Here is a 22,376-nt window from a genome sequence, read left to right as displayed (position 1 = left end):
TTTTAGCATAGCTTGGTAGGCCTGTTAGTTCCTTTATCATCTCATCATTTCCTTTGAAGGCTTCTTCATTGAAAGAAAGCACATTAACTTTGTCCTTAAGACAATTAACCTCGGCTCTTAATCGTGCACACTCGTTTGTCAATGCCTTGACTGTAGCTTGGCAGGCTGCATTTGAGCATGGTTCCACAATACCTGAGCTAAGAATGGCTGGAGAGTAACTGTGGTCATCTTTCACACATTCTACCTGTTCAACTAAGGTGATGTCAAGCTCAGTGGCATCACTGGTGCTGGAAGGTGCCACATTCTCATGGTCACTATCAGGAACCAAAGTCTCAGTCCGTTTCCTTTTCACCTGCTGAGTATGCTCAAATCCGCTGGTGGCAAAGATTCTTCTCTGCCACTGTCCAGCTGACGTGTGCGCAAACAGGCTGGGGATGTAGTCAGGCCTCATGGGGTTGTCATTCTTTCTTCCTAAGCAGACAGAGGCAAACATGGTAGAATATTAATGTGTGTATAAGGCCTCCTAATAAGATAATGACAAGTATTACGATCCTTAACTTTAGTAAAAGTAGCAATAATACATGTAATATAAATACAAGAGTAATTTAAGGCATTCATTCAATAATATTGAGAACGGCAATTTCTTTCTCAGTTTTCTGCCAGAAATGCGTCTTTTATTCAAATGCAGTCGGTTTCAAGCGTAAAGGAACACAGAGCAAAACTAATGCAGTCCTTTCAAAACTGGGAATATTTTACTCGTGCTATGTTACAATTACACTGCTAACGTTAATTATTATTCGGCAACTGAATCATATATGTTGAAGTATTTTGAAGACTTATTTCTGACAAAATAAGCTAAAAGATAACAATAAGTGGAGAGCTTACCGGAACAAATATGGAGTTAGATGTCGGCTGCCAGTGATCCCTTCTGATGGCAGCCAGCCATTTATTACGACGGTCTAAGTCTTTGGGGATCGATACAAACTGTAGTCCAGGGTTCCTCTGGCGACTATTGTCACAGCCCACAGCACAACAAATCCCAAGCATATCCACAAACTTTATTATTCACGATGTGTCTTTCTCTGTTGCTTCCTCCGTGTTCTCTGTTGTTGTAATGACTTGCTGTGACTGGACACCGAAATGGCGGCGCTAGAATACAGTGACTTCACGTGGTACCCATGAATAAAGTAACGGCTGGAACCGAATAATACTGGACCTGCAGGTCACTCACGACGCCCAATCACAATGTAGCAGTTTGCACGCCAACTGTGGTGGAGCCAAGTGCATTGGTGGACGGACGGTTATTGTTTGAAATTGAGCAGCCAGACTACAACAAATCAACTTGTCTCTGCTGGACCTATACCAACATTTGGAATATTCTATTTCCCAGACGGGTCGGTTAGAGTAGAACATACATCTATCATAAAGGGTGTAAACAGGCCTGCAAAAGTTACAGTTACCTGCATGGAAGACCTCGATTTGGAGCAAGGCTGGATAGAGGTGATTTGGCCTGCCAAACGTCGACCCCAAAAGGGGTCGAAGCCAGTTGTAGCCAAATTGCTGTTCGTAGGAGGTAAGTTAAAAATACAAGTTAAATTATTCTGAAAAAATCTTTATAACGTTAGCTAACTTTGGCTATAGTCTCTCTAGAAATGTAACTGATAACTTAATGCTAGTAGAAAGAGTTGCTTTATTGTCTAGCTAACTAGCTTGCTAGTTAACGTTAGGTTGAGTCCAATTATGAAGCTCTATTCAGTAAAAATGAGTATATGCAGTGGTCAATTATAACGTTAACATATGTTCAAATTAGGGGTGTGGGATATTTATCTCTTAGATAATATCTTAATTGCTATTTTCCCATATTCAAATAAGGACTTGTGAGCTCCTGCAGGCACTGAATGTGCTCAGCTTGCACTGAAGCTAATAACGCGGCAGTAACCATAATCTGGGTCCTGCGGGGTATTTGTTCACTCTCAAGGCTTCTTAATATTTAAAAACCTATTAATGTGTCATACTCAGTTAAAGGTTATAAACTCAGCTAACTGAAGATATGAAAAAAAATGTCAGAATCAAAGCACAAGTCACACAAGAAACATCTAAATTAGCCCTGAGCGAAAAAATGCTAACAAAGTTAGCCCAGAACTCAAGGTAAAAAATAGTCTTATTACTTATTATTTTATTATTATAAAACGATAAAAACGCTGCTGAAGGTTAATCCTATGTTTCTGTGTCACTTAGAAAGTATTACTGATAATACTTCATTCCAGTTTTATGTAAAAACCGAATATTTCATATTAGCTGCTAATGATAGCAGCCAGAGCGTATCGCAGCTTCCGGTTCCGGGTGCAGCACTCATTCACCAATGGTTCATGTTTAGATGTAAACAAATGCAAAAGAAAGAGCGTAATTTCAGAAAATCAGGACACTTGGAATGCACCATGGTCAATCATAGTACATAGTATTTTGCGGTTGATACTATTTTATGTCTGAATTTGTTATTTACACCTGGATACTTTTTTATACCCACTTTTTAGAGATGCCAAGATTGGTGGCTACAATGAAGACAGCACTGGACAACATTTCAGGGTCGTCCTCATCAGGATCTTGTTCCAGTAGTGGCCACGGTGACTCCCAGCAAACTGGCCGCAATACTGGCAGTAAGGACTTGTTATGACCAACATTAGTAATGATACTCTATTGCTATTGTTCTATAAAAAATGTATCACTGCGGATCAATGGAATTGTATTTTCACACCCTTGAAGCCAAGACGAGAGCTGCCCCACATAATATACAGAAGTGTACTCGAGTACTGTTTGAGTACACGTTGACTTGATTACGGAGGACGGCTGTGGTAGAGCAGGTCAGCTACCAATCGGAAGGTCGGTGATTCGATCCCCACCCCACCACCGGCAGCCATGTTGTGTCCCTGAGCAAGACACCTAACCCAAAATTGCACATTGGTGTGTGGATATGAGTTAATGTGACCTCTGATGGTTTATCTTCCGCCATCAGTGTATGAATGTGTGTGAATGTGATATGTGGTGTAAAAGCGCTTTGAGTAGTCTGCTGACCAGATAAAGCGCTCTACAAGTACAGTCCATTTACCATTACAAATGTGTTTTGTTGCCATTAGAAATACACTTGCATGACTATTATATTATATCTCCAGTGTGTTTAAAATATAGCAAAGCATTCAAGTTCATTTGATGGTACAGGTACAATATTTGTAATTTATCTTCTTTTAATCCGCCTCTTTTTTTTTTACAGATGTTCCTAGGCAACTCCTCCGTCCAGGTCTCCACACGCCTCTTCCACAGATTAGGCAACAGAAGGATGTCTCTCTTTGCCCAGGAACTAGCAACGCTAATCTTTGGGAAAGACACCCTGGCGAAGTCTACCCTTACTGGGAAGGGGAAAACCGCAGAGACCCTTGACCCGGAGAAAGTCAATGCCATTATAGGTACAGATATTCTGTATTAATGTTATCATTATGAATGGATTTCAATCTAATATATTGTCTATATTATCAAGTATTAAATCCCATGCTTCCTTCCTGTTTTGTAAGACATCGTGAGAGAAAAATGTCCGGGCACCGAGGTGAGTGCGATCCGAGCCCTGCTGTGGAGGAAATGCAACAACGAGAGATATACAAGCAACGTTACTGCTCACTGATGGCCACCATTTAGTTTATATAGACTTTGCAAGTTAGTTAGTCAGTTTATCCATCATGTTTTGTTAATTGTTAAATTTAGTATAAACACGTTTTTTGGTTTGTTGTTGTTTTTATGTCATTAAAATTATGTTTTTCTCATAATTGAAGTGCAATTTGTCATGAAACAGAATAGCACACTTGGTGTGTACTGAAGTGGTATCCAGAAGTAGCTTAAACTCAACCTGAACACACACAAAGTCACAGCCGAAATAAAAACAATAAGTGTGGCTTGATATTGAGTAAGAAAAAGGTTTATAGGTTGATAAACGCTGTGAGAATGGGTCTGCAGAGAGAATTTCTCCGCGATCCCAACTGTCTGTTATCAGCCTGCAAGCAGGGAGCAGAAATCAGCAGAGCTGCCTGCACTGAGTGTGTGTGTGGATTGGTCAATTTGGACCAATCAGCGGGGGCTTAATGTAACGGCTCCGCGGACGTAACGTAACGGCTCCACGGATTGGCCCATTTAGTTCCGGGAACGTGCTTTCTTAAGCACGTACCCGGAAGAATCAAATGGATGATGACGTTTCACCAACGAGGCGTTTTGGGGAGGTATTTTCTGTGTTACGGCCCGTCCACACTACAGCTTCAAAAAAAGCTCACCCACTGTCTCTGCCACCTCCCTCCATGCCTGGTTCCTCTGGTTTGTATCCCGGTAAATAGTTCTGGTCGTAAAGAACCGGGTGATTTGCTACCGTAATTTCTCGTTTGGAATATGAGGAAATGAACTGCGGTCTGGCTCTCCCAGCTTGCACGCGGTTTGATTGGCTAGCGCTTGAACTGTCAGATTTGCATAAACGGGATTGGATTGGCTGACGCTGGCTACAATGTTCAACTTCTGCAGCCGGAGACGCCGGAGAGGGACCGCTATGCTACCCACAATTCAGTTCGACGAAAAGCGAGGCAACGTGACGTCACCCCATTCAAAGTGAATGGGCAGATGCGTTGGAAACCGTTTTTGAAGCTGTCGAAGCTGTAGTGTGGACGGGCCGTTAGAGTTTTACTCGCTACAGGGTGTACTTTAAGGGTTTTGACTCTGCACACCGTTTACATGCAGAAAAACCTTCATAACACACAAGGGGACGGGTAATAACGGAAAAACATGACATGGGACCTTTAAAATACAATTCTATCCTGTAGTATAAGCAGTGATACCATACACTTCTACTCTACATTATAGTATAATAACATTATACTTAAAATACATGGATTTATGGTGCTTAAATTGTGATAGAACCTTACTATAAATCAGTGATGCAAACACAGGTATGGTGAAAAAAGAGAGAACTATTCGAAGCAGAAAAAAAACAGCTTAATATACCATCTGACAATGACAGATTTTTCTTTTGGGATATTTTACAAATCACTCCCCTTTCAAACTCTATTGTTGTTATTTTTAACAACTTTTTTTTGTTACTGTCATATAGTATTTTATACCTGTTAATAATTGAGTCTCGAATGTCTCATTATTAACTATAATGATCATATCAAGGTGTGCCTTAACCTCACTGAGCTGAGGTTATTTGAGCCTCTCAGGAGAGAGCTCTCTTCCACCTGGTTGTAGAAAAGCTCTTTAAATTCGTTAGCATAGCTAGCTAACCAGATGCTAATAACAACAGATCGCCACTGTGCTTACAACTAAAGACACAGCCTCGCAAACACTGCGCCATGTGTACGGCTCCTTATGGGTACTGCAATATTTGAAGAGCTGGAGCGGCGTTCCGATGCTCTCCGTTACTCCTTTCAGACGAGATATAACCACGTGAAGACCTATGGTGAAGACACGTTACGCTCGTGTTGTGTTCAATGAACCTGTCCTTGGCCAGGAAAAACAGGCACTCGCTTGCTTAATTATTTTGCGATCTAGATTTCTTCTTCTTTTTTGAAGTGAGAAGTTGTCCGTCCGTCAGTCAGTCGGACGGACGGACTGACGGACCCCCCCCCCCCAAAACGAAAACTCTTCGGTTCTCCACGAATTACATAAGTCACCCAAATCAGCGTTAGAAAAGCGGGAGGTGCCGAAAAGCGACTCATTTGCATCACTGTTATTGACTCAAATGGAAAATTCTTAGATGAAGAACAACTCTTTCCCGGACAAAAAGTAAAAAAGATATGGTGCCCAAGAACAGATAATGCACTTGATGTTCTCACAAAGGTCAAACTGGGAGAACCAAGCCACATAATTGTGCACACAGGAACTAACAACCTTCGTATAGAGCAAGAGAGAGTAGCTGAATCTGTGACGAGAGTGGCGCTAAAGGCTACGCAGAGTTTCCCAAACTCTAAAATAACTGTCTCCACAATCCTGCCCAGAAGAGATTTTCACCCTCTCACTATCCATAGGATCAATTCAGAGATCTCCAGAGGATGTGCTGTAATGCCCAATGTCCACCTGGCACATCACCCCACCCTCGGCATTCACAGCCTCCATGACCATGTTCACCTCCGTAAGGACATTGTAAAAGTCTTTGCTAAGACACTTAAAGATGTGGCCTTAGGACGAAGCCAGGGCGGACGAGCTAGCCAGCATAGGAATTGGACCACCCCTATCACCACCTGCAAAAGAATATCGCAGATATCCCCTTGGATCAGGCCCCTACCCCCCTGCACCATTATTACCTCACCTTCAGAGCCACCCACCCAGAACCAGAGCCATACAAGCAAGACAGGCCAGCACCACTCCAATAAACTCAAGGCCCATACCAGGATATCAGCCCTGCCCCCCGTTTCAGCAACCAGCTCAGAAAAGCTACACCACTGCACTGAAGACCCCACCAAACATCGGCAGAAATGGAGCCGACCTGGGAGAGATCACACACCTCCTTAGCCTTATATGCACCAAACTGATGAGTCAGGTCGTATAAGACTTAACTTAACACACACTCACACCTGTTTATCTAATTTAAAACAAAATATTTGTATTCTTCACAATGACCACTTCAATGACACCATTCTCCATCTCTATGTGGAACATCCAAGGTACACATTCTTCTCTGTTTGGACAGAAATATAGAACAGATGAATTTAAAGAGAACACACAAAATGTAGACATTATTATCCTCCAAGAGATATATTTGGACAAAACTTTCCCCGCAACACCACAAATCTGCCTCGCCATAATTCTGACCCTCAGATAAACAAGAATTGGAGAGACCTGCTCCAACTCTGTCAAAGCCTCGGTCTGTACATTGTTAACGGTAGGTTTAGAGGTGTCTCTTTGGGAAGACCCACCGTCTGCTCATCTCTTGGCACGAGTACTGTAGATTACATGATAACTGATTTGGACCCGCTCTCTCTCAGTTCATTTATAGTCAAACCTCTAACACCTCTATCGGATCACAGCCAGATTACTGTGTTCATGAAAAGAACAGTCCACAATCTGAGGCCAATAATCTGTTTAACATTAAAAGAAAATACAAATGGGCTCCAGACAGTGCACAAGAGTTCCAGAAAGCTATCGGAAACGAACAAATTCAAAGACTCTTAGACAACTCTCTGGACACCACATATGACCACAATAAAGAAGGCATGGACCTGGCAGTTAGAAAAATTAACCACATCTTCATGAGAACAGCTCATACCTCTCAACTGAAGAAATGCAGCAACAAGCCCCCAAAACAAAAAGAAATCAACTGGAGAATGCCAACAAAAAATGCCAACAAAAAAGGAAAGAACTTAGGAAGATATCGAACCAAAAACATAGAGATCCTAGCAACGCAGACGTACGCCTCCTTTACTGCGACATGCTCAAACAATACAAATGTACAATCAAAATCAAGAAGGCTCAGTACACACAAAATCAATTAACAATAATCGAGGATTCTTTAAACACAAACAGATTCTGGGAAAATTGGAAAAATCTAAATAAAAGTAAACACGATGACCCAGTTATACAGAATGGAGACATCTGGACCGATCACTTCAAACATCTGTATGGTAACATTCCTATCAAATCTGACTCAGAACAAACACAAATAACTGAAAAGTTCAACAAATTAGAATTGGTCATCAAGGACTCCCAGAACCCGTTGGACTTTCTAATCACTGAACAGGAACTGGACAAAAAGTTGATTAACCTAAAACCAACAAAAAGCAAGTGGGCTTGACGGCATATTGAACGAGATGCTAAAACAATCAAGTAAAAAGATCAGATTGGCTATACTCAAACTATTCAATTTGATCCTCATTGTAGGTTACTTTCCTGACAGCTGGAATCGTGGTCTCATAACAACCATTTTTAAAAACGGCGATAAATCTGACCCTAATAACTGCAGAGGCATTTGTGTGAACAGTAACCTGGGGAAGGTCTTTTGTAGTATTATAAATTCCCGGTTTATAGAATTCCTTACGAAACACAATGTCCTGAGCAAAAGCCAAATTGGATTCTTACCAAATCACGCACATCAGACCACATTTACACCCTACACACCCTAATTGACAAATATGTTAATCAAAATAAAAGCAAAATATTTGCCTGTTTCATTGATTTCCAAAAAGCATTTGACTCGATTTGGCATGTTGGTCTATTCAACAAACTACTTCAAAGCGGTATAGGGGATTTTTTTTGTTGACCTAATCAAATCTATGTACACAAACAACATGTGCAGCATCAAGATCGGACACAAAAGAACAGCCTTCATTTCTCAAGAACGGGGAGTAAGACAAGGATGCTGTTTATCACCGGCCCTGTTCAACATCTACATTAACGAACTGGCCACTATCTTAGAACAGTCCACAGCACCTGGGCTCACACTCCACAAAACAGATTCCTGCTGTATGCAGATGGTTTAATCCTGTTAAGCCCGACAAAAGAAGGACTTCAACAGAGTTTAAATATACTCAAAGGTTACTGTCAGACCTGGGCCATGGCAATCAACATAAACAAGACAAAAACAATTATATTTCAAAAAATATCCAGATGTTAGGCAAACAACATTGACTTTATAATTGGGACAAAGCAGTAGAAAATTGCTCAGAATATAATTATTTAGGCCTGAAAATAAGTTCGACTGGAAGCTTTAATCAAGCTGTCAAGGAACTGAGAGAGAAAGCACGCAGGGCGTTTTATGCAATAAAAAGACAAATCCACATTCAAATTTGGCTTAAATTACTTCAATCAGTAATACAACCCATCCTACTATATGGAAGCGAAGTGTGGGGCCCATTAAAAAACCAAACATGTGACAAATGGGAAAATCATCAAATAGAAAATGCTCACAATGAGTTTTTCAAACCCATCCTCCAGGTTCACAGGAGAACAACTAACAACGCCTGCAGAGCGGAATTAGGCACATTTCCATTATTAATACAAATCCAGAAACGATCAATTACATATTGGCTACATCTAAAAGAAAGTGACCCCCACTCCTACCACCACAAAGCCCTGCAGCATCAAGAGATGAACAAGAGTCCTGTGGCAGCCTACCTGAGCACAGTGACAAAGTACAGACTGAATGCTCACAGCCTGGAGAGAGAGAGAGAGAGAGAGAGAGAGAGAGAGAGAGAGAGAGAGAGAGAGAGAGAGAGCAGCCTGGCCTTAGAAACAGGTACAAGAAAAAATGGCTGCCAAAAGAGGAGCAATCATGCCCACAGTGTGGAGGAACTGCTGTGGAGACAGAGCAGCACTTCCTCACACAATGCCCAACTTTTGAACCGGTACGGAAACAATTCTTCCCAAAACTCAACCATAAGCATCCTCAAATATTTAAAAATGAAAATCAAAAACTAAAATGACTTCTCGGGGAATATAAAGAGAGCTGCATTGTGGCAGGACAGTTTGTCTCTGCCTGCCACACTCTGAGGGAACCGGAATGAGCAGATACACCAGGTCTCACATCTTATGTACCGTCATTTTCGGACTATAAACCGCGCCTTTTTTCCCATTTTTCGACGCTGCGGCTTATATAACGGTGCGGCTAATCTATGGATTTTTACAGCTAACAGCCACCAGGGGACCTCCTAAATCTATGGATTTTACAGGTTACAGTCCACCACCTTTAACTCTATGGGCTCTATGGCCGGTCCGCGCCCCCCACCTTTAAGCGGCGGGCTCCAGCAGGAAAAGCTGGAGGCCGGAAAAGAGCGAGACAGGTAGCGCGCAAAAGTAAAAGTGGAACCGAGAGTGGTACAAGGGGCAGAACGAGAGCAAGACAGACAGACATTACGAGAGCGAGACAGTTTGTCCCCGTACCACTGGTTGAAAACCACTGCTGTAGATCACTGCCGGTACGTGCGCTGGGAGTTTGAAAGTTGAAAAGTTTGTGTGTCTGAAACGCTATGTGATACAGTACAGTTTACACAGCACAGTATATGTTCTGTAGCTACTATTGCACTAAATGGTAACACTTGAATACGTTATGCAAATATGCAACTTGTTTATAAATATATATATATTATATGTTAATAAATGGGAGCTTCCTCAAACAGCCATCTCTTTCCCGACAATCCCCTCTGTGCACGAACCCTTACATATGGTAATTAAACATTAAAACACCTGCGGCTTATAGTCCAGTGCGGCTTATATATGTACACATCATTCAATTTAGCTGCTGCGGCTTATATTCAGGTGCGCTTTATAGTCCGAAAATTACGGTATATATATCATATTCTATTTTGTATTAATGTATTATATGAATGAAATGAATATGTATTCCTTGTAAAAGATCGATAAAAAATAAAATAAAAACATGTTCTTAGCAGTTTGTTTATAACTGTTCATGGATTTTTGTATAAATGTTACAACTATACATAGCTTTGGCAATAGTGACCGGTTTATTAGGATACATTTTAACCTGTAATTTACTGCATCTCTTTATTTTTGGCTATATATATTTATTTTTGAATAATATATCATACATTTTTGTTAATTACAACAGCTCAAACTTGACATGACAAGTAAGGAGCATAGGTAGGAGTAAGAAATACAAATAATAAAAAACACTGGACAGTATAGGGATCCCCAGTCCCTACCATTCTCTACCCATAGGAGAGAGGCAACAACAAAAAGACAAATTACATGATAGTTATTATAGTAAATAGTTAAAAATGTTTAAATAAGTTCATAGAAGCGATAGGCTGAAGGAGGAAACCCTTGTAATATAGAAAATGACAGCGTGGGTCCAATATAGTCCAAGAAAGGGGCCCATACTTTATGAAAAGCGTCCACTGAACAATGAAGCATACATGAGACGTATTCGTTGGGGATACACTCCATTACAAGATTATGCCACGATTTCTTTGTTGGAGCAACATCCTTGATCCAAAACAGTAAAACATTTCTCCTAGCGGCAAAGGTCAATAGGCTAAATTGTGTTTGACATTTGTAATATGACCATCTGGAAGACCAAGCAGGAGGCACATAGGAACACCACAAATAATAGACAGTTCTTTCACAATACCAGACCAGTAGTGTTCTAGCTTCACACATGACCAGAAACAGTGAATACGATTTCAGAGTTACATTTACTTCACAGCGGAGATGCATTCATTTGTTATATGTGTGCGATGTGGGATCCAACTGTGTAGATTTGGTTCGATTACAAATAGATATTTTCCCGGCATAGACCCACACTTCCTGCCAGTCTACATTCTCAATAGAGTGGTGCAGGGATGACATATTTTTGTAGGCTGACCAGGAAGTAAGCTGCGCATGGGTTCCCTCGAGAAAAAAGCAATGGGATTTCTCCATAGGATTTTGGAATATTGTAAAAAATAAGTTTTGTAGAAAACGAACCTGTTTGATAAATGCATGTTTTGTTCAGCTGGATAATATCCACAGGTCTTCCCTACTTTTATAGTTTTCGAATCATAAATCGAATCGCCAGAAGCAAAATGCTAACGTTATGCTATAAATGAACTACAGCCGAGGGTCGCACAACTTCAACGTTACGCAAACTTAAGATGCATATTCAAAAATACAGATTCAAAATTGTATAAGTTGAAGCGTTTCTTTTAACAGTTTGTAAGAGCGCAGGTACTTGCTTTCAAGCAGAACAGGGGCAAACAAACTTATGATAAAAAATACGGGAAAAAAATGTATTACGGAAAATTACTTCCTTCCGCGTGTGCTTGCTTTTCTCTTTGAAAGTAGTCATCACATAACTGCATTGTAATAAACGGTTCAGACCTGATCAGAAGACTTCTGGACAAACTGGAAGACCTGGAAGAACAACGAAACTGCAAGCATGACATGGATAACAAATATATCCGCAGTTTAACCACATCTTCAATTTCTCCTCACACAATATGTCTCCTTGCAGTATCAATAGTAATTCGGCAGACTTTTATATTTGATCCAATCATGAGATAGTCTATATTGTTACACCTTTTTGCATACCCAAAATGAACTACAAAACTTGATGTCGTTTTGCATAACGGTTCACAGCTGATATAATGGGACTTGTATCTTTTCAATGAAAGGACATGACACCTAACACATCAAGCACAACCGACAGCAGAAAAAGAAGGGCTAAAAAGAAGAACCGGTTCGGAACCAGAAGAGCACGGAGCTAGAACTGGAACTGGTTTGGTGGAAAAGGGGCAATATACTCCCAAGTAAACCAAACCAGAGGGTGACCAACGGAAGGGAAAGGGCTCTGATAGGCTTGGGATAGTTCTTAGAGGCCCCAGTGGCATAGCCTCAGACTTTGTAAAATAAAAGTTGTACCCTGAAAATACTGACTTGGGTCAGGCAGGAATAGAGGTTTGAGGTCTTGATAAATACAATAAAACTTAATCCCTGTAAAGACTAATTAGTGCGAATGCTGTTTACAAATATTGCGATTGCGATTTGCGATATTTGTTTTTAAGCGACCCAACGTAAGTTTATTGTAAAATCCGGCTATAACTCCGGCTAGGAAAGTCATATCAACATGCTCCCGTCTCTAGTACCCCCGCAGCCCGAGCTACGAGTGAAAGAACTAAACTTGCATGAAACTTCCGTTGGGTTGCTTTAAAGTCAAGCTTCAGTTTAAGATTCACCCTGTAATAGATGTAACACATGTGATGGAGCATTACTAACCTGACTCAGATGGTTTGTTTCACCAAACCATCTCGGAGAGCTCCATTGGAAGCCATTTAGAAAAGGGCAGGCACTTTCAAAAATACTTGGCAGGTGATTAGCCGCGTTCACACCGCAGTACTTTTCCCACTTTAGTTCCGATATAGTTCCGAAAAGTCGCGTTCACACCAAAAACAGCCGGAACTAAAATTAGTTAATGAGAACCTTTTCACTCCCTTTTCAGTCCCTGCTATAAAGGGACACACACACACACACACACCCACCCACCCACCCACCCACCCACCCACCCACCCACACACACACACACACACACACACACACACACACACACACACACACACACACACACACACACACACACACACACACACACACACACACGGCGGAGAGAACTAAGCGCCCCGAGGGTAGTTATGTTACCCGTCTTGAGCATGGATGTATAATAAGAACTGGATACAGCGTCGGAGGAGGGGTCTCGTTCTTTCCTATGAGAGCTGCTCATTGGCTTATGAAGTCAAAATGGCCCAACATTTGAGAGAGCGAATCGTCACAGATTTACCGTCATGCCTGTTTGTATGTGCAGAAGAACCCGTTTGTGCGCTCACAGAGCATGCGCCCCTTAAGCCCCGCCCCCCGAGCACACACTCTCGGCTCACTAGAAAGAATGGAGAGAGAGAATAAATCTAGATTCGGCTTTTAATGCATTTTATAACTTTAAGGACTTAATGATTCTAGGGTTATACAATAGTTCATACTGGGTTGTTTATTTAGTTTCAAAAAAGTTATCCACCGATTTACAGACGTCTCTTTCCCAATGTTAGTCAAGGGGAAAAAGTATTTCCGGGCCGGTCGACGTCACAGACTGATTGGACACAACGAATATTTTCCTCAGAGTCCGGCGCACTTCCTGGGGGCTTGGTCTTGAGGTGGAAAATGCTCGTTGCCAAAAGTGCAATAAGAATTTAGCATGTAAGGGTGGTAACACGAGCTATTTGTCTAAACATTTAGCAAAAGTGCACCACATCCAGACGGAGGAATGCACCGGGTTCGACTGTCTTTCTAGTAGCTCTGTAGCCCCATCCACGAGTAACGTTTCCACGTCAGGTATATCTTATGTATGCTAGCAGCAACACACAGAGTTAACTCAATGATACAAACATGGGTTAATGATTAGAGGTAACTGAGTTATTTATTTCGTTAAAGTTACAGCTATTCTGTTTGCAGTTCTATCATCACATAATTTAATACGATTTGTTAAAACATTGTTGTTTCTTATTTTCAGTTTGCTTCAAGCAGTGGCTGTACGAGAAAGACGTGGAGGACCAAGAAATGCATAACAGAGAAGATAATGGATATTAACAAGAAAAAGAAAAATAATGTTTATAATTTCTTTGTTGCTGTTTACATTTTGAATTATATTTGTTATTTTTAAATCAAATGCATCTATTTTAGATGATATATTTATTTAGATGTAAGTTTTTTTTGTAATATTATTGTATTAAGTATAATTTATTAAATAAAAATACTGTTATGAACACTATACAATGTCTTTATTTTGATAGTTACCAGAATACATTGTATATTTAATTCTAACATAAGCTGGTGATAGATAAATGCTGGTCTGCTGGGTATGCCAGCAGGCAAATATTTATAAAGAAAGAAACAGAAGGGAGGAAATTATGATAGCTAGACTCAGAATAAATCACACAGCATTGGATGATACGCTGCATGTCATGGGGAACAGTAACAGTGACAAGTGTAGGAACTGTGGAGTTAAAGAAAATGTGGAACATCTATAAAGCTGAAAGAGAAAAACTAAAGGATAACGTTTTAGAGGCAGAGAGGGAATGGAGTGTGGTTGGTATTTTGGGAACAAAAGGAGAGGGAGAAAGAGCTACCAGAAAGGCACTGTTTACCTTTAGTGAAACTGGGGAAGGTAAAATTATCTAACATTAGGTCAGGAAAGATCATAGATTGTTGTTTTGTTTTGTTTATTGTGTTTTTTATTTATTTATTTTTGGATTAGATCATACTGTAGATACGTCCATGAGTTAAGAGATGGAATGATATGATGATTCACACTCATGTACAGTAGATGGCGGTATGCACCTTAAAGTTGTTTGCAATCCGCCAAAAAACCGAGAGAAGAAGAAGTCAACTGGTTTGCCAACGGACAATTTACACCGAAGAAGAAGAAGCGAACATTTCTGGCGGATGAAATTTAGAGTATCAGATTACATGCGATGTCTGACTCTGATAATTTAGTAGTTTGGCTTATAGTCCTTCTCCTCCATTTTCTTCCTCTTCTCGAGTAGTCAGTGTGGTGCTGTTGCTTTGGTCTGGGTCTCTGGATCTATGAGCTAACCACGGCCCGTTCATTTGCATATAAGGAATGGAAATGTCTCATCATGAAATACAAGTCACCTGAAATAAATAAATGCATCATGAAATACAAGCCATCTGAAATAAATACATATGTCATTATGCAATACGAGTCTCTTGAAATAAATAATGTGTCATTATGAAATACAAGTCTCTTGAAATAAATAAATGTGTCATTATGAAATAAAAGTCTCTTGAAATAAATAAATGAGTCATTATGAAATAAAAGTCCCATGAAATAAATAAATGTGTATTTAAATGTACATGTATACATATTTATTGCCTCATTTATTTATTTCAGAATTTATTTCATAGGCATATTTATATATATATGTATTTATTTAATTATTTATTTATTTATTTAATTTTGGCTTAAATGGCATTCCATAGCTCGAGGGCAGCGGGTTGCCGACCCCTGTTCTAGACCGACATTTTTTTGGTGCTTGAAACGAACCGGATTCCGGAGCTTAGAGGCGGCTCCGCGGCTTGTGAACAGGAAAAAACTGTGCTCTTCAGGCTCTAGCTCCGAACCGGCCCTGGAACAGCGTTGGTGTGAAAGCCCCATGTGGTTCACACACATTTAAGAGACGTGTCACGTTTTGTTCAGTCGGATAATCTCCACATGTCTACCCTACTTTTATAATTTTTGAATCATAAATCTATCGATCATAAATCTATCGATTAGATTTAGTTAATCTACTATAATTTCTTTGTTTAATATTAGAGTCGTTATCAATTTGTTTTAAAGCTCAATAAATAACAAAGAAGACCTTTGGCCGTCACTTTTCTCATTTTGTCCGGAAGATTTAAACTTTAACGGACATGTTGACCGGCAAACACGGAAACTCTGCTGGTGTTGTCTGTTGCACTGACTGCGACATTATTGTCCCTGATATTTAGTTGTTGTCTTGGCTTATTGTTTTCAGGTTCTTCCTGGGCATTAACCCTGAGACGGGCTCGAAAGCCAATGAGAAGCGTGGCGTTATAAACCCCCGTGTCAGCACATTCTTTAGAAAACTCCTTGACTTCGAGTGGATGTCTGTGTAGACATGTCCAGGACTAAAGTACTCACAGTCTGTAGAAAGTTTCATGTGAAATGTACTTTGCACTTGAATGGAGGAATAAAAAGTTAAAATGGGTATTTTCTTCGTTTTTCTTTGTTGATTGAGAAGATTCAATTGTGTATGGTAAAATCACAGTTAACTAGTAACATTTACTATATATTATAGTATTATTTACATTTTTATATTTACAGTAAATTACTGGCTACTGTGTTGCATTACTTTTACAGTAAAAGTGTGAAAATACAAGTAATTACTGTAATTGATGTACAGCAAGCTACCATAATACCGCAGCTCTGTACTGCTATATCACAGTACTTCCATGGGCATGGCAACTGTAAAGTCACAGTATGTAGTTGTACTTCTATTCTAATTTACTGTAAACTATCCACAGTAAATTACTGTGAAATCCATGCAATTAGTAGCCAGTAATTTACTGTAAATGTACACCCAAAGATGTTACAGTGTAGGTTAGGAAAATTAGGGTATGTTTTTCTACAGATCTTCATATCTTGTCTTCACCATGGTTACAAAGTCCTGAATGATCATTGAATTACAGAAAATATGCATATTACAACTGGAAGTATAAATAAAAAATATCTTTAAAAGCTACAACTCCCATCATATCAGCTGTGCACCATGATGCAAAACGACACCGTATTTGTAGTTTATTTTTGGGAATCCAAAGGGGTGTTGTGATAAGCTTCTAAAAAGGAGGCGTACTGTGTGAAGAGAAATTAAAGATGTTGTTTAGTTGCTGATATATTTGTTATCCACGTCATGCATGCAGTTTCGTTGTGGGAGTTTTTCCGATTTGAGTAAACCTTAAATCTAAGTGTGCAGTCTGGGCATTACATTCCTGTAAATAGTTTGAGTTACCCAGCATGCCTTGCAGTCCTACCTGAGCAGGATGACTTTCACCTTGGAGGCGGCACTTTTAATGATGGCCGAGGCGTTCTGGTGACTCCGCCCATAAAGAACCTGGTTGTTAATCTGACAGAAAAAACGAAATATGTTGTTAATGAACCTCCCATCTGTAAAATACATGTGATGATATATTGTTATTGATGGTTCACAAGACATCACACACTTCACAGGGACATACAGGACTGTCTCAGAAAATTAGAATATTGTGATAAAGTTCTTTATTTTCTGTAATGCAATTAAAAAAACAAAAATGTCATACATTCTGGATTCATTACAAATCAACTGAAATATTGCAAGCCTTTTATTATTTTAATATTGCTGATTATGGCATACAGCTTAAGAAAACTCAAAAATCCTATCTAAAAAAATTAGAATAGTTCCTCAGACCAAGTAAAAAAAAAAGATTTATAACAGCAAAACACAATCAAACATTTGAAAATGTCCATTAATGCACTCAGTACTTGGTTGGGAATCCTTTTGCACAGATTACTGCATCAATGCGGCGTGGCATGGAGGCAATCAGCCTGTGGCATTGCTGAGGTGTTATGGATGCCCAGGATGCTTCAATAGCGGCCTTTAGCTCATTAGCATTGTTGGGTCTGGTGTCTTTCAGCTTCTTCTTCACAATACCCCACATATTCTCTATGGGGTTCAGGTCAGGGGAATTTGCAGGCCAATCGAGGACAGTAATGCCATGGTCAGTACACCAGTTACTGGTGGTTTTGGCACTGTGGGCAGGTGCCAGATCATGCTGGAAAATGAATTCCTCATCTCCATAGAGCTTTTCAGCAGACGGAAGCATGTAGTGCTCTAAAATCTCTTGGTACACAGCTGCATTTACTCTGGGCTTGATGAAACACAGTGGACCAACACCAGCAGCTGACATGGCTCCCCAAACCATCGCTGACTGTGGGAACTTCACACTGGATTTCAAGCAACTTGGATTTTGCTCCTCTCCAGCCTTTCTCCAGACTCTGGCGCCTTGACTTCCAAATGAAATACAAAACTTGCTTTCGTCTGAAAAGAGGACTTTGGACCACTGTGCAACTGTCCAGTGCTTCTTTTCCTTAGCCCAAGTCAGACGCCTCTTCCGTTGTCTTGGGTTCAGAAGTGGCTTGACCATGGGAATACGGCTATTGTAGCCCATTTCCCGGACACGTCTGTGAACAGTGACTTTTGATACCTGGACTCCAGCTTCAGTCCACTGTCTTTGAAGCTCCCCCAAATTCTGGAAGCGACTCTTCTTCACAATGCTGTTAAGGCTGCGGTCATCTCTCTTGGTTGTGCAGCGTTTCCTGCCACATTTCCCCCTTCCAACAGACTTTTTGTGGATGTGCTTTGAAACTGCACTCTGTGAACAGCTTGCTCTTTGAGAAATTTCTTTTTGTGTCTTACCCTCCTGATGGAGGGTGTCAATGACGGTCCTCTGGACAGCAGTCAGATCAGCAGTCTTCCCCATACTTGTGATTTAGTTTACTGAACCAAGCTGAGTGTTTTTCAAGGCTCAGGAAACCCTTGCAGGTGTTTCGAGTTAATTAGACGATTCAAGTGATTCGTTGAACACCCTACTAGTATACTTTTTCATGTTATTCTAATATTTAGAGATAGGATATTTGAGTTTTCTTAAGCTGTATGCCATAATCAGCAATATTAAAATAATAAAAGGCTTGCAATATTTCAGTTGATTTGTAATGAATCCAGAATGTATGACATTTTTGTTTTTTTAATTGCATTACAGAAAATAAAGAACTTTATCACAATATTCTAATTTTCTGAGACAGTCCTGTATATCATCCCTTGGCTGAAAGGAGTTCTGATCAGAAGTTATTGATTTGCACAATGATAATTATTAAAGTCAATACACCAATTCACACATCCTGCAGTGACTCAGCTCCATTTCCACATGACAGTTTGATGATTCTGATTCTAACACTTCCAAGGTCAAAACACACACACACACACACACACACACACACACACACACACACACACACACACACACACACACACACACACACACACACACACACACACACACACACACACACACACACACACACACACACACACACACACACACACACACACACACACACACACAAATGTGTCTTTCATCTATGCAAATGTCTCTCTCTTGTTATAGTGTGTGTTTCAGTGTGTATGTGGTATTGCAAATGTCCCTGCATATCTGATCAACTACAGAAACAAACTGTGTGTGTGTGTGTGTGTGTGTGTGTGTGTGTGTGTGTGTGTGTGTGTGTGTGTGTGTGTGTGTGTGTGAGTGTTATTGTCCAGGCTTTCCTCATCTGAACATCTATTTCTCATGGAGCCTGTCACACTGATGTAATGAGTAGGAGAGGTGAGCAAGAGGGAGAGAGAGAAGGTCTCAGTGTCTCTCTGTTTAATATTAATCTAGATACATTGGAAGGCCCTCACACACACACCACACCTGTTGGTCTGATCTACAGCTGTAATATGATGCAACCAAGTGGAACGTGATGGCATGCGTAATGCAGCGACGTGCGGTCAGGGGAGGCAGGGGAGGCAGAGCCTCACCTGTCATACTCCAATGTAACGGAAAAACAACTAAAGAAAAACTAAATAGTAATAATAATAAAATGTCTCCACTGATCTGTGTTGTAAGTGTGATTTATGGATGATTCCAATCGCTTTTTAAAGTCAAAATCTGCAAATGTGCCGAGCTTCGCTACAACTACAGGTAGCGATGAGAAGTGAGGCAGGGACGAGCTCTGCCTCTCGTAAGCCCATAGTAACTTGCTGGAGCGCGGGCACTAATTTAGCGCGGGCACTTATTTTGGGAACGCGCTCAAGCCAGTTACTGTGGGGTGAGGTGAGGCACAGATGAGCTCTGCCTCACCTCAGAATTTGTCACCCCACAGAAACTGGCTGGAAAGCGGACCCTAAGCGAATGCCTGTTACCATCTCACTGTAGGTCACCAATGTAATGTTTGTAGATCCCTTTATTACATTTATTCTCGCCATCCATAGTCTCTAAATAACTTATTTAACGTATATATGATATTTAGGCTCGCTGGTCTCATCATATAACGGCAATGAAAAAAGCAGCTGGAGAGGCAGCCATAACCTCTGCCGCACTGAAGGGGGCGCACATGAGCCCACAGGTTCTTGTTGCTACTGTTATTCTACACAGAGACGGTAGACACAAACAACAAACTAGACTTTTGAAATTACAGGAAGATAAGGAGGACTTTTACAAAAAACTAATAGAGATTGTTGTCCAGAAGGAGAGCATGGACTTCATCTTCAAGTCAAGGTAAGACCACAATTGTAATGAAAATGGGATCTTACTAAGAAAGAACAATCCAATATTTAGATGTTGGGTATCCTTTTGTTGAACGGTCTGTTTAAAATGAATTGAAGCATCAGACTAAAAAAGCTTTTGAAAATAGCCGAATATTTAGATTAAGGTCAAAATATAATATTTGTAAATCTGACTCTGAAAGAGTCAGTGCCTCACCAGCCATGAACCTCACCGCACGTCACTGGCGTAATGTGATGAGGTTTAGCAGATTAGCATGCTAAACAGTACAATAGCTTTGGGAGGAACGGTAGAGAATCACATATTGATGATGGTTGCTGATGATGGCATTTCATCTTCAGGAGAACATGAATGTGTGTATATTTGAATACAACCCAAACAACAGTTACGATGTTTCACTTCATCCCCAGGTGGACCTTATGGTGGTGCTACAGGAGAAGTCTGGGGATCAAGAGAACAAGAATGTCTGTATGGAGTTTCAGGGGGATCCATCATGTCGATGTTCTCACCTCCAGCAGCTCGTCTCCCACCCGAATGCGTCCATCTCGAGCTGCCGGCCCCCCCGGATGGAGTCCCACCACAAAGATGCTGAGGAGGGAACGATCCCTATTTCCTGCCAGACTGATACCCAGCCCCTGGCGCTCCTTCTCCAGCTCCACGCTCAGCAGCTCCCCCGGCAGGTCTCCATACCTCTCACACCAACGCTCTGCGGAGGAGGAAGGGTTACAGAGAGCTGACATTGCAATCAATACAAATCTATCTCAAACTAACACTATGCCATGTGGTTCACTCCAAACATCTAGTGTACATAGCACCTTTCTCTGACACCAGCATCTTTTTAACTGTTTCCGATGAGAAGAGAATGCATGCCATTGCACATGCGCTGCTTCTCAGCACTTCTCAGAAAAGCGCTTCTCATGTCTATGTAAAAATTGAAGGAAAAGTTGATTTTTTACAACGTCTTTCAGACGGAATCTCCGGTAACAAAGACTGAAATGCCAGATTGTCGTAACAGGGAGTGTTGGAATTGTATGGCTGTACACGGATCGTCCTCCTCGCTCTACAGCTATCAGACTGTGGTGAAGCTCATTCATACAACATGGAATATAGTAGCTTAAATAGATAATAAAAGGCCAGGGGGCAAAACTACTCTGTCATACAACAGCAGTGAAGATAATGTGGAGCTGGAGCATGTTCCTGATGAAAGTGAAGAGGACAGAAAATTGTGCTATTTGGACACAGGCTCTAAGAATAGTTATTAAAAACAAAACAATCTTTTGAAATCAGTGATGGGCTCAAAAGCCCCAGAGCTCATGAAGTTCAGACTTTTCTCACTTATAGTTTAGGATACTGCACATGTTACTGCTACTTCGGTGCTGGACACTCAACACCATAGCCTGTTTAATAAAAACATGGGAAGCTGGACAACCAATTAATGAGTCAGTTGGAATCATTGTCTTAAACGAGTGTGCGAGTCGAGTTTATACGGACAGCAAGTGCTTCTCAGATGGTCCTATTTCCAGAGTTACTGTCGGAAGTGCTTCTTCCGACTTCGTTTTGTTCATGAGCTTTAAGACTTCAGAAAACACCGTCCAGAACCCGCCCCCCTTCACCTCAATGGAGAGAGAGTGGAGAGGGTCTCCACCTTTAAATTCCTGGGGGTACAAATATCGGAGAGCCTCAGCTGGACAGCACACAATACTGCAGCAGTTAAGATGGCCAAGCAGCGACTACACTTCCTGAGGGTGCTTCGGAGGAACAGACTGAACAAGAAGCTGCTGGTGTCCTTCTACCGGGCGACCATCGAGAGCGTGCTGTCATACTCCATCTCGGTGTGGTATGCTGGCTGTTCAGCTGCGGACAAGAAAGCCCTGCAGAGAGTGATAAGGATGGCAGAGACAACCATCGGCTGCCCCCTGCCCTCTCTGGAACACATCTCCAACTCCCGCTGCCTCAGCAGAGCAACTCAAGTAATA

At 41.0% G+C, this 22,376-nt stretch overlaps 1 protein-coding gene and 1 long non-coding RNA gene across 2 annotated transcripts in view; one reads left to right on the top strand and one right to left on the bottom strand.

Annotated features, from left to right (window-relative positions):
- Window positions 1-22,376, bottom strand: part of patj (PATJ crumbs cell polarity complex component) — a gene marked incomplete at its 5' end in the record, with an annotated part of 309,724 nt that overhangs the window by 74,325 nt on the left and 213,023 nt on the right. The window contains 2 exons of the mRNA XM_079649893.1: window positions 17,074-17,165; window positions 20,910-21,106. Of these exons, the coding sequence (XP_079506019.1) occupies window positions 17,074-17,165; window positions 20,910-21,106 (289 nt within the window). The remainder of the gene's footprint in view (window positions 1-17,073; window positions 17,166-20,909; window positions 21,107-22,376) is intronic.
- Window positions 1,329-3,719, top strand: LOC307034303. The gene is made up of 4 exons (XR_013806861.1): window positions 1,329-1,573; window positions 2,535-2,657; window positions 3,269-3,461; window positions 3,567-3,719. It is a non-coding gene; the product is annotated as an uncharacterized lncRNA (long non-coding RNA).

The sequence above is a fragment of the Notothenia rossii genome, assembly GCF_949606895.1.
Source record: "Notothenia rossii genome assembly, chromosome: 1".
NCBI lineage: Eukaryota > Metazoa > Chordata > Actinopteri > Perciformes > Nototheniidae > Notothenia > Notothenia rossii.
Note: the sequence above shows the minus strand (reverse complement) of the source record. Positions and strands in the feature narration are given on the sequence as shown.